This window comes from Sander vitreus, chromosome 12 (assembly GCF_031162955.1).
Source record: "Sander vitreus isolate 19-12246 chromosome 12, sanVit1, whole genome shotgun sequence".
Classification (NCBI taxonomy): Eukaryota; Metazoa; Chordata; class Actinopteri; order Perciformes; family Percidae; genus Sander; species Sander vitreus.
This window is the reverse complement of record NC_135866.1, coordinates 28,849,378-28,861,461: the sequence shown is the minus strand read 5'-3', so window position 1 is coordinate 28,861,461 and position 12,084 is coordinate 28,849,378. Positions and strand designations below refer to the sequence as shown.

General features: G+C 40.4%; 1 protein-coding gene across 3 annotated transcripts in view; it reads left to right on the top strand.

Moving 5' to 3' along the window:
- The window catches only part of myo10 (myosin X), a 163,748-nt gene that overhangs the window by 124,931 nt on the left and 26,733 nt on the right, over positions 1 to 12,084 (top strand). For all 3 annotated transcript variants that reach the window (XM_078265082.1, XM_078265080.1, XM_078265081.1), the window contains exons 20-21: positions 8,412 to 8,536; positions 10,058 to 10,172. In XM_078265082.1, the coding sequence (XP_078121208.1) occupies positions 8,412 to 8,536; positions 10,058 to 10,172 (240 nt within the window). The remainder of the gene's footprint in view (positions 1 to 8,411; positions 8,537 to 10,057; positions 10,173 to 12,084) is intronic.

Sequence of the window (12,084 nt, the reverse complement as noted above, 5' to 3'; positions counted from 1 at the left end):
GCATTAATACAATTAGGACACACATAGATATGTACACTTTCAAATAGTCACACACCAAAGACACAGGAGTCTTACCAGGAAGTGACTTCACTGATTTGGGTAGCAGTTTTCCTGTAACGTGTTTTAAGTCTATTGGATTACATATTGATAACTTCCTCTTAAAGGAAAATTCCGGGTTTTTTTTCAACCTAACAACCTTATTCTCATGATTGTAGCGATTCTGACTGTGGGTCATGCTATCTTTGTATTCTCAACCTCTTTGAAAACAGCAGATATCCAGACAAGCATTGTAAGCCTTTCCAACTAAATTTTAGTTTTACATAAAACATTTTAAACGCTTCTCTCTGACTCGGACCCAACGTAAACTCAGAGATTAGTTGGATTGACTAAAAAACACTTAATTGTTTGTGAGCTTATAGATTTCCTCTTTATCAGACTTTTTTCTCCTGTTTAAATCTCCTCTTTTGTCAGTCAGAATTTGTATTTTCTTCAATAAGCACTATATTATCTTTTAGAACATGCTTACTAAAAAAGAACCGTGGGATACAATGTTTTTGTCATTACCTGTAAAATAAAATGAAAAACTAAAAACGAAAGCACTAAAATTCTTTTGATAAGTAAATAAAGACATTACATTATTACAAATAGTCCCTCAAATCAACTCTTGTTTTCTTATTTGTTTTAATCTTATAACTTAATATTTTGTGATCGGTACACTTTGTGTGTTTGCTTCTAAGCTGACAGACGTAGGATTCAGTTTGGATAAAAGAGGCTCAGCAGGCAGATGTCAGCATTTACAGACATTTTCCTTTGTGTCTGTGTCAGCACAGCAACTCCAATTCACGCTCACACACACTCGCTCACTTGCTCACTCATAAAAAGCTGTCATCCTCATCATCTACGCTCATCAAATGCAGTCGCTCATCACCACAGCTACCCCATCGTGTGTGTGTGTGTGTGTGTGTGTGTGTGTGTGGATTTAGACTCCGTGTTGGCAGCACATTGTGTGTTTTTGTGTCTGTAGAACAAACTGCATGCCACACAATTGCATACACACATCTCACCCATTCCTGTTAGTTATCAGTTGAAACTAGGAATCTGTATTAAGATGTTCAGAGTCAACCTTCATTCTGATTTCGAAACTGTATGTGATTACTCGCTTGTTCCTAATTAGTTTGGAACAAATTAAAATGGATTGGTGAGATCACACATGATGACTCTATGTACTGTAGTTGATAGATGATCATGCTCCGTCCAGTTCAGACAGTCTGAGGCAGCGTCATGCTGGTCCATCAGACCTGTGAGCTGCAGTGAGTGGATACAAAAGTCACCGTACCACGTTTGAATGTAAACAGCCTGCTCTCTCCTCATCCTCAATCACTCAGTCACTGCTTTCAACACGCACGCACGCACACACACACACACGCGCACGCACACACGCACACACACTCACCCTCACCCTCACCCACACTCACTCTCTACAAGTGGTCCTGCACAAATTAGCCTCAGCAGGAGACGCATCACCATGGAAACCACGGCCCTCCCTCTCCACACAAAAAGGGGAGTGGAGTTCTGGGTTTGAAAGCCTTTGTTTGACTCTGTGGTGGCAGTGTGTGTGTGTAATGTGTGTGTGAATGTGTGTGTCTGAGCCGGTCAGTTGAGCAGAGACGCAGAGAGATAGACAGCAGCTTTGGGAAGTTTTTTCTGTTCTTTTCTCTGTTTGTTTGTCTCTGATCTGACAAACCCTGAAAGAAACGAAGCTCGGAGTGACGATGCACGGTGAGACCTGATGCATTTTTATTTCAAATGGGAAGCGGTGCATTCAAGTGCACGCTTGTTGCATGGGGGTTTAAGTGTTCAGCGGAGGGTTTTAGTGCTGTGGAATGAGGTGAGATACAGTGGTTTGTGTCCAGCTACATGACAGATGCACAAAGCCAGTTTGGAATCCTTCTAGCAAGTTTAATTTTTTATAGTTTTGTAGTTTTTTGCACACACAAATATATTATATATAGATTCTTTTTACTGAAGATTGTGGCATCTGCTTAGAAACATTTAAAAAAGAGATGTTAAGCATGCATTTAAATGTCTAAAGGGGTTTTTGAATGATGGCAATTCACTTAGAACTCTTTTGCTCAATCAGTTTTGATGTTTGGACCAAACATAGCTAATCAGACAGTATAATGGAGCTGCAGCGGTAATTAAGAGTGATCTAAATCAATACGTGGACTGTTGCAGTTTTCTTATTGCAAGGGGCTTGTATTTGGTACAAAGATGGGGAAAGCTGTAATGCTGCAACTAATGATTATTTTCATTGCCGTTTAATCTGTTAAATTATTTTCTGGATTAATGGATTTTGTTGTTTGGTCTATAAAATGTCAGAAAATGGTGAAAAATGTGGATCAGTGTTTCCCAAAGCCCGAGATGACGTCCTCAAATGTCTTGTTTTGTCCACAACTCAAAAGATATTCAGTTTACTGTCACAGAGGAGAGAAGAAACTAGAACAATATTCACATTTAACATTTTGTAATCAGAGAAGTTTTCCTTTTTTTCATAAAAAATGACTCAAACCGATCCATCGATTATCAAAATAGTTGGCGATTTATTCAATAGTTGACAATAACTGATTGATGGATTAATCTTTGCAGCTCTAGAAAGCTGTTAAGGCTGATGATACAATATCTCTGTTCGAGTAAAAGCAAATTCTGACCATCATGTCATTTTTCTACCAATCCAAATAACCCTGAAAAAGATGCAACAACTTGTTTCTTGACTAACTCAACTGCAAGAATAAGACCCATCAGTGTTATTATTGCTGTGTAGTTTTAAAATACCACGCACTGGACGAACAGACATCCGTTCTGATGATTCCTGGTTGTTGTCTCGTTAATTGGACTTGAAGACTTTCAGAACCGAATCGATCCGTATTGAATTTCAAGAAGGAAAAGAAAACATTTGACTTGAGATGGAGCCTGCAGGTCTATATGCTGTGTAAGTCCATTATAATTATTATTATTATGATTGAGGTTGACTACATAATGAGGAGACAGTAACGTTAATGACATGATAATGATGGGAAAGTAGTTCTCTGATGATTGCTGTGTAAGAAAAGCTCAGGTCTCTTACTAATGGGATTTTACTTGTGGTCGATGGAACAAGATTTGCCTGCTGTTGATTCTTTAATAAGAAACGCATTATTCTAAAATCAATCAATGGGAAATAATTGCAGTCATTTTCCTCACTGAAGTGCTTTCTCGTGCCAGGTGTACAGTGTGTTAATGTGCCGAGACGCTTTGTGCAAATCATTTATTAAGCAAAAATGCCAGACATTTGCTTGGTCCCAGCTTCTCAAATGTGATAATTGGCATCTTTTCTTTCATTTATATTGTAAATTGAGTAGTATGGGGTTTTCAGACTGTTGGTCAGACAAAACAAGAAGAAATCACGTCTGGCTCTGGGAAATAATGATGGCCATTTTTCACTGCGTTTGGACATTTGATAGACTCAAACATGAATTGATCAATTGAAAGAATAAGTGTCAGATCAATCGATAATGGAAAAAGAAACCATTAGTTGCATCCCTAGACCATAGCTGCTCTTTGTCAAGCATGTTGATATTCTAAAATGTCTCTATTTAGTTTTATTGTTCTTTTATTTTGGTTCAGACTGGTATTGATTCAAGACATTTTGTTCAGAAGTGATGAACAACCTGCACAAAAACACTAACAGCATTTGTTCTGATGTTCTTATTTATTACCAGAACTTGCACAAAGAAACTGGAGGTAATTTTCTATGCAACTAATGTCGGCTTAATGATCTACGATAAAGGTCTGTCTTTTTTGTAATGGTTTCAGCTCAGTAGCACCTCTGCAGGTTCGCTTTGACTCATTAATGTTTTTGAGAAATTCTTCTCTTTCAAGAAATCTCCTCCAAACTAGGTCAGACTTAAATCCAGCAGGGTCAGGGATTTAGATTGGATTTGTGTCCTTCTATGAGAAGTAAACATTGTTCCAGGGATTCCCCGAACCCCAGTGAAGGGGCCCCTACTGAGCAGTTAGTGAGAATCCCTGCTGGCTCCCACATTTAGACCTGGACGCCCAGAAGCAAACAAGACTTTTAACAAAGAAACCCAGAGATCTTTTGGTTCTAGATGTTCTTAGATGTCCTCCTGTTTAAAGCAAGAATGTTGATCCCTAAAGAGAGCGAAGTCTTCCAACACTTCCAACTTTGAAGGTATAACAATAATATGTAGAAAAATGTATCAAACAACAATGACAACTATTCTCAAATGTGAGGATTTCCTGCTTTTCACTGTAATGATTTAGCTTTTGGACCGTTGGTCCGAAAAAAAAGAAGCAGTTTGTTGGTGTGCAACACCTTGGATTGTATAGTACAAATTGCACAGTTGTTCGCAATATTTGAGGTTTCGAGTACAGTCAGTGTTTCTGTTTTTGCAGCAAAAGAGAGGATAAAACTCTGAAGGGAAATTCTGTATTATACCAAATGTTTTCCTAAAGAGCACCAAAATTGCTCGAGGAAATGAGAAAATCTAATTTGATACTTTCTAGTTAATACATCCAATTATCTCTTGCTGCCTCTCAGCAGCAACGGTCATTAACCGTATATGACCGTTAATGTAAAGTTGCTCACACAGGATCCAGATAAAAGTATTTGGACAGTAGTGTGTCAGACGCTTGGGCCAGATGTTCCAGATGAGTTTCAGCATTTACACAAATGGGCATCCTAACGTTAAGATTTCCCAAACTTGTGTTTCTCATTGGGGGTCTAGAGTTAGTGGTCAAGAAATTCATGAATGTTTGAATAAAAAATGATTAAAGTAAGAAGTTTAAGGATTATGGCACGTTCAGACTCTCTGTACCTTCTTATTGGTGGTGAATGATGGACGGCTCATCCTGAGTTTGTTTTCCGTGTCTTCCCCCCGCCAGTTCCCAACCCCCTTGGGAGCGGACTACCACGCCCCCTTTTGTCCTGTTGAATGCCCTGAGCTCTGAGTCTTTTAGCAGGGAAGTTGGGCTGAGAAAGAGTTTACCCCTCAGGGTATTGTTGTCACGCCCCTGCAGAGGCCTGAGATGGTCTGTCCGCCTCTGGATGCTGATTTACGTCATTGTTGTTGTTCTGAGCCAATAGATTGCTGGGCTCCAGCGAAGCTAATCCATAACAGTTGAGATATTGCCCCAAAACATTTTTAAATTAAAGATGCTAAAAGAGGCATAATTGTCAAACAATCCCACAAGTTTTAAAAAAAAATTGCATAATACATGGCCAGAAGTATGTGGACATCTGAACATTTCAGCTATTTGTGACAGTAAACAGAGAATTAGAAAAACCTTGGAAATTAATGAGCTACTATAACAGCCTCCGTTTGTCTGGTTTCAGTGTTTCCATCAGATGTTTAAACTGGTTGCAGGAATGTACTCCCATTCAGGCCATTAGTGAAGCCCAACACTGATTTTGGGTGATGAGATCTGGCTCACAGTCTGCGGTCCAGTTCACCCCAGAGGTGTTGGATGGGAGTGAAGTCAGAGCTCAGTTGAGAAGCTTTGTGCATGGGGCCATGGGGGCATTGTCATTTTGAAACAGGGAAAAGACAAACACTCAAAGTTAGAAGAACACTTCAGTCTAAAACTTCAGTCTCTCATTGTTTGCTGCAGCATTAAGATTTTTCTTCATTGGATCTAAGAGCCCCAAACCAGGAAAAACAACCACAGACCAAACTATACTTAAGTATCTTTGGTGTCCATATGATTTTGGCCAAACATTGAACACAATAAGCATTTAGTTCTAAAGATAGAAAAGGCATTAGATGGATATTGCAAATGACCACCACACAATTTTACCCATAAAAATACTGATTTTTGTGATCTTCTGTAAAATATTCAAACCTTGACTCTAATTTCTAAGGTAGAAAGGCTGTATTCATGTCAGTTTGAGCTATTCATTCACATTTCATGCAGCTTTAGTTCATGATTAAAAACACTGAACAAAAAAGGACAAAATGGACCTTTTTGAAATCGAAAATGTCACAGACGAAGTGAGGAAGCACAGTCTCTTCAGCTGCAAACCTTTTATTTGTCTTTCAAATTGACACAGAGGCAGCGCTTTGACACAGCATGAAACTTCCCCAGATTGTGTTCCAGAGACTAAAATAAAGGCAGAAAAAAAGGAGAAATCGAATTTACCAAGTCGGTCAGGCAGCTGTATATGCCTCCCAGAAAAAGTGGTTGTTGACATCCCAGATGCAGCCAGAATGTGAGCGAAAAGAGACTATAGAAAAGAGAAACTATAGAGATAGAAAACAGTGGTTAAGTAAGGCAGGAGGCAGAGGGCAGCTTCCTGACACGGCTCAGCTTTGTACGCTGCGAACCGTCCATGCAAATGTCAGTTATGCAAATTAGGTCCTCCCTGGGGCCGGTGGCAGTTAAAGGGCGCCATTCAGTCACTCAGTCAAGATCTGGTGGTGAATTGGCCTTCCTTCATCTCAGCAGCTCAAATGGGTCATCAACGGGCTATCAGGGGAGATGGGCGCTGAATAAAGGGGGCATTACAAGCCGGTATGAAAGCCCCCTCTTATTCTGAGCCCCCCTACGCCCACTGAGGTGACAGGGTGAAAGGGGTCCCCGGGAAAATGGCTTTCACTGAATGCACTTCTGTAAGTAATAATGGTATCTCAATGCCAAGTGTGTTTTTTGGAGGGTTTTGATTTGTAGATGGATGCTGCTGTCGCACGCACTTCTCTCTCTGAGTTCAAAGTTGTGAATGAGTGGAATGCAGTGTAATGTATGTGAATCGCTGTACATGCGTTTAAAGGGATAGAAGGGGCGTGTGGTTAAGCTGCAAACATCATATGGCATAGTTTGACTGATTCAGCACTCAAAGGAATTTAAAGAGCTGAAAAATGTCCTTTTGCATGAGATTTTTATGCAGCTATGTAGCCCCTTTTGGCTCATATGTTGGGTGTTAAAACATATGTCTTGCTGTTTTCATCAAAACAAGCATTGATAAACCCTCTGTACACTATCTGACAGCAGACAGACACAGTAAGAGACTATCTGGTGAAGAAAGGGGAACATCGAGCAGCTAAAGACACAGATATTTTCCCCAGGAGTTGGTGGAGTCCAAAGCAGAGCTAAAAGAGAGAGAATATTGGACTATACTTATGATATGGACACAAACACGATTACAATGGGATGATCATGCTGATCAGTCTGCTAAATGTAGAAATAGACTAAACTGTTTGCTTTCGACATAAGAACTTCATAAAGTGACAGATGTGTTTTTACCTTGTTCCACTTTTACCCCTAGGGGCCAAAAAAAAGATAGAACCTGCCACTACAAAACCATATCAGTGTTATGTTATTCTCTTTTCTACCCAGAATGCAAACATCAATACAGAATGGCTTCCATCACAGTAAAAACTCCTATATAATAACACTTTCAGTGCTCTAAACCTGCTCTCAAACAGGAATGGAGTCACAATCTAAAATCAATCACCACAGCTGTGAAGAAATGACAGCCATGTCAAACGCTGCAGGATGATAAGATCCCATTGTGTATGGCGACCTAGATGAATCAATAATGTTATAAAAGTGTCGTGAAAGCAGCTGACTGCATTGACTGGACTGAATTACAATCTGTGTTAAAGTGCCTCGTTATTACTGAATGAAAATCGCCAGATGATGCTGTTGCACATGTTAGATGCTTGTTCTGTTTAGGGTACACATTTGAATAGCGAGTTTATTTTTGTGTTTTAGGGTCAATAGTTTATTGTTATTTTATTCCGTATTGTTATTTAAATATACAAAGATCAACATGACGTCTTGTGATCTGAAACCAGCAGAAATATAATAAAAACAAGCTATATAGCAACCGATATATAGTCCTTTTTTAAATATCCAATCCAACTTTATTTGTAAAGCACATTTAAAACAACCAGGTTGACCAAAGTGCTGGACATTGATATGATTTAGGACAGATTATAAACACACAGTAACAAAACGAACATTTAAAACAAATAAACTGGAAAATGAAAATGCAGAATACAACTCTGAAGCAGGTTTAGAGGCCAATGAATAAAAGTGAGTTTTAAGTCGTGATTTAAAAATGTGAAGGCTGGTGGCCAATCTGATATGCAGAGGCAATTCATTCCACAGACTTGTAATAAAAAAGCTAAATGCAAAATTACATTGGAGTTACACTAAACTCCAGAAGTGTTAACAAAGAGTTACAGACAGCATTGATCATGTTCATGATGACGAATTATCTGACATTTCAATGTTTGCTTCCTTTAACCATAATTCCTATATCTTTATAGGTATTTGTTTCAGATGTGAAAGTGACTGTTTTCAGCCTCCTCGTGTTTGACTAAATTTCAATCAATGCTGTCTGTTTCTAGATGCCTGACCAATTCGACCAGACGTTGGTTCTGAACCAGCTCAGATATTCTGGCATGTTGGAGACGGTCAAGATTCGACGCACCGGCTTCCCCATCCGGAGACCTTTCCAAGACTTCTGCACCAGGTTTGTCCCGACCACCGAGACTTTCAGCCCATCATACCAGTCATATATTACGCTTACATAGTAAGAGAAACTTCAGATACCGAAATAACCTGCAGATGTCTGTTTAATTCCAATGTTCAGCAAATAGTCTCACATTGTAAATTAGTGCATTTAAAAAATACTCTTAAAGCCTCTGAACACCCACACAGGTGATTTGGGGTTATTCTGTCTGATTAGACCTCTGCTCAGTTTAAAGGGGGGCATGAGTTTGGATATTTTGGAATTCATTAGGTCACAAATCGTTTCTACCAATAAGAATGATACATCTTTTTCATCATACGTCATTTGTCCTGCCCAATGAAGTACAAAAGAGCCAACAAGACACTCAGGAAGCTGTCAATCAATCAGTCAGCCCAAACACTCCCACACAGTCCTGGGAAAAGGTCCAATCAGCCAGCTTAACTGAAAACACCTGTGTCAGTGTTCAAAGCCTTTGACTTTGTGGAGAGCACCTGCAACATGTCAAGCTCTGAGCATAAGAACAAGAGAATCTGTTGAACTCCTAAAACTGTAAAGATCAGTCCTCTGCACGTTCTATATAACCTGAACGTTTGCACATCCCTCTACATTTTTGTACATCCTTGCACTAACCCATACAGCCTCTTGTTTCTTTCTTAATGTGAAATAGTTATATGTATGTATGTATGTATGTGTGTTTTGTTTCTGTATGTATGGTTTGTTTATTTTATATTATTGTTTTAATGTATGCACCATAAACCAAGGGAAATTCCTAGTAAGTGCCACTTAACTGGTAATAAATCTCTTTCTGATTCTAATTTTTCTGATCAGGACGAGAACAGTATTATAGGAGAAATCCGGCGCAAAATGAACCTAGGGGTTAATAACACGTGTACCGAGTCGACCGTTCTCTGGGATATGTTTTCATGCTAATCAAATGTGACCAGTTTTAGCGCAAAGCGCTAATTAGCTTAAAACGCTAAGAACGACGAACGCCGTGTAACCAGTAACATAGCTCAAGCACGGCGTTCGTGGTTCGACTGGTCATGACTGTTTTCCCAAGATGGCGCCTGCCTGTATATCTTTTTAATAAACTGTCTGTACATTTACAAAGTTCTCAAATCTTCGGTTTACATGTAGGGACCCTCATTATGCTACCGTGGAAGTGTGGTGCTATTTTGAGCCTTGTTAGTGGTGTAGAAATAGAGATTTCTTTTTACTTTACCACTGCCCTGACGACTAGTGTTATAAGCTAATTAGCGGTTTGCGCTAAAACTGGTTACATTCGATTAGCATGAAAGCATATCCCAGAGAACGGTCGACTCGGTACACGTTGTTAACCCCTAGGTTCGTTGTGCGCCGGATTTCTCCTTTAAGCTAAAAATGGACCAGATGAAAACAAACCCTGTGGAAATACCTAATAATCTTTTCTTAGTTAAAAAAAAAAAAGGAACACACTGCAAACAAGATCCTCAACAGGACGACTGGACTTGTAACTTTTGCGTTGCCTCACCCCATCTCCAGGTACAAGGTGTTGATGCGGGGTGTGATGAAGGCGGATGACCCCAGGGGGAGCTGCCTCCAGCTGCTGCACCTCTACGACAGCAGCAGTGCAGAGTGGCAGCTGGGAAAGACCAAGGTGAGGGACGGATGGTCTTGCTTTCATAGCCGTACTCGCATGAAGGTGTTTTGTCATCTTCGTGTGCTGTTTTTGATGTTTTGTTATTGCATTTGAGCATGTAAATTTCTCCTTTGAGAAATAAGAAGTTAGAGGTCTTCAGGGTTCTTTTGTCAGGCTGGGACCAATTTATATTCAGTCGAAACGGGTCTGGTAGGGTCTTGTCGTATTGCCACAGGTCTCTGGTCTTTGTGTCAGTGGGTACTATTTTAACGATCTAAGCGCACGGCGTTAAGCGCCTGGCACAGGTGTGTTTAGGGCGTGTCCAAATCCACTTTTGCTAGTTTGACGGCGGGGTCCGTGCACCGGGCGCATGGTTCAAAAGGGTTGTACTTAGTGTCTTCGTTAATTCAGAGGTGTGTTTTGGGCGTAACATGCAATAAACCAATCAGAGTCTCATCTCCCATTCCCTTAAAAGCCAGGCGCGTTTCGACCTTGGAGCATTGCTATTATGATGGAGGATTTGCACCGTAATATTTTGAACTGTAATCTTCTGCATGTGTGTGTGCTGCTGTGCGTCCTTGTGTGTGTGTAACAAGCGTAGTGTGCGCGTGCTGTGCAGAAGCCTAGTCGCATTTTAGTAATTTGCTGTTAAAATAATGAAATGCTGCGTCATTGACTTTAGACTAGGTTTTTGTTGGTCAATGGCGCGATCACTTCCCGCTGCCTCAAGATAGCATTACGCCCAGAATGCACCTGAACACACCTCCCTGTAAGACCAGCACGCCCATGGGCGCAAAGATGGGCGCAGGTGCATTTGCTATTTAAACGACGTGGGCGCTGGACAGGAAATTGACAACTGCGTCGGTCTTAAACTAGCAAAGACACTTGGGTCGGGCTTTGCGCTGCGCTGCGCCGGGTGCAAGATAGAGCCCAATATGTTAAATACCAGAGTGGACTCAAGCTGACTCTTGCATGGCGCTTGACTGTGTAACTTGCTTTGTAACGGTGTAGTTTGACTTGAACACAAAGACTAAACAGAAATAGAAATAGTATTTTTTGCGAAAACAACACGAACATCCTGTGAGAAAAAATGTGGCTTACTTCTCATTTTCTCATTTTACTTCTCAGGTTATTTATGTCTGACAGTTAAGACTCTTTTCGCTAATTCAAAAATGTGTTGTGCATGTGAAGCTATTTTTCACTGATATCCATTTCCTATCTAAATTTATTCGCAGTGAAATACATCCCTTGGCGACAGTTCTCTACGGCATAATTGACTATAATTGCCACAGGTCTCTGGTCTTTGTGTCAATATGTTTAATAGAGTGGAGCCGAGCTGACTCTCACATGGAGCTTGACTGTGTAACTTACTTTGTAACGGTGTAGTTTGACTTGAACACAGAAACCAAGCAGAAGTGCTTTGGAGAAACTCCACATACACAAACATTGTATAATGTACATAATTACATCATTTATATTTAAAGATCAGTTAAGGCTCCTTTGGCTAATTCAAAAATGTGTCAATGACAGAAAATGATTTTCCTTAGAAGCTATTTTTCCCCACTGATATGCATTTCCTGTCTGTTAGCAGTGAAATACATCCCTTCCGCTCAGTTCTCTTCAGTGTAATTGACTTTTTCCTGTCAAACGCTGAGCTCCTGAATGCCCTGCCGTTCGTTCTGCCTCTGGCTCACACCGGCTGATCCCTGTCTCTCCTTCACCCAGAAGGTTCTTCCTTCGAACATGAATATGATGCAGACGTACTTCGCCAATACATGTTGGCTGCCCCTCAAGGCTTAATTTGGCTTCATGCGTCTTTCAAATCCAGCTGGATGAAACCGTTCCAGAGCTCAGGTACCTGGGTGGCTGCCGGCTCTCACTGTGTGTGTGTGATCATGAATAATTGAAGTCCAGAGCACCTGAAGCGTGG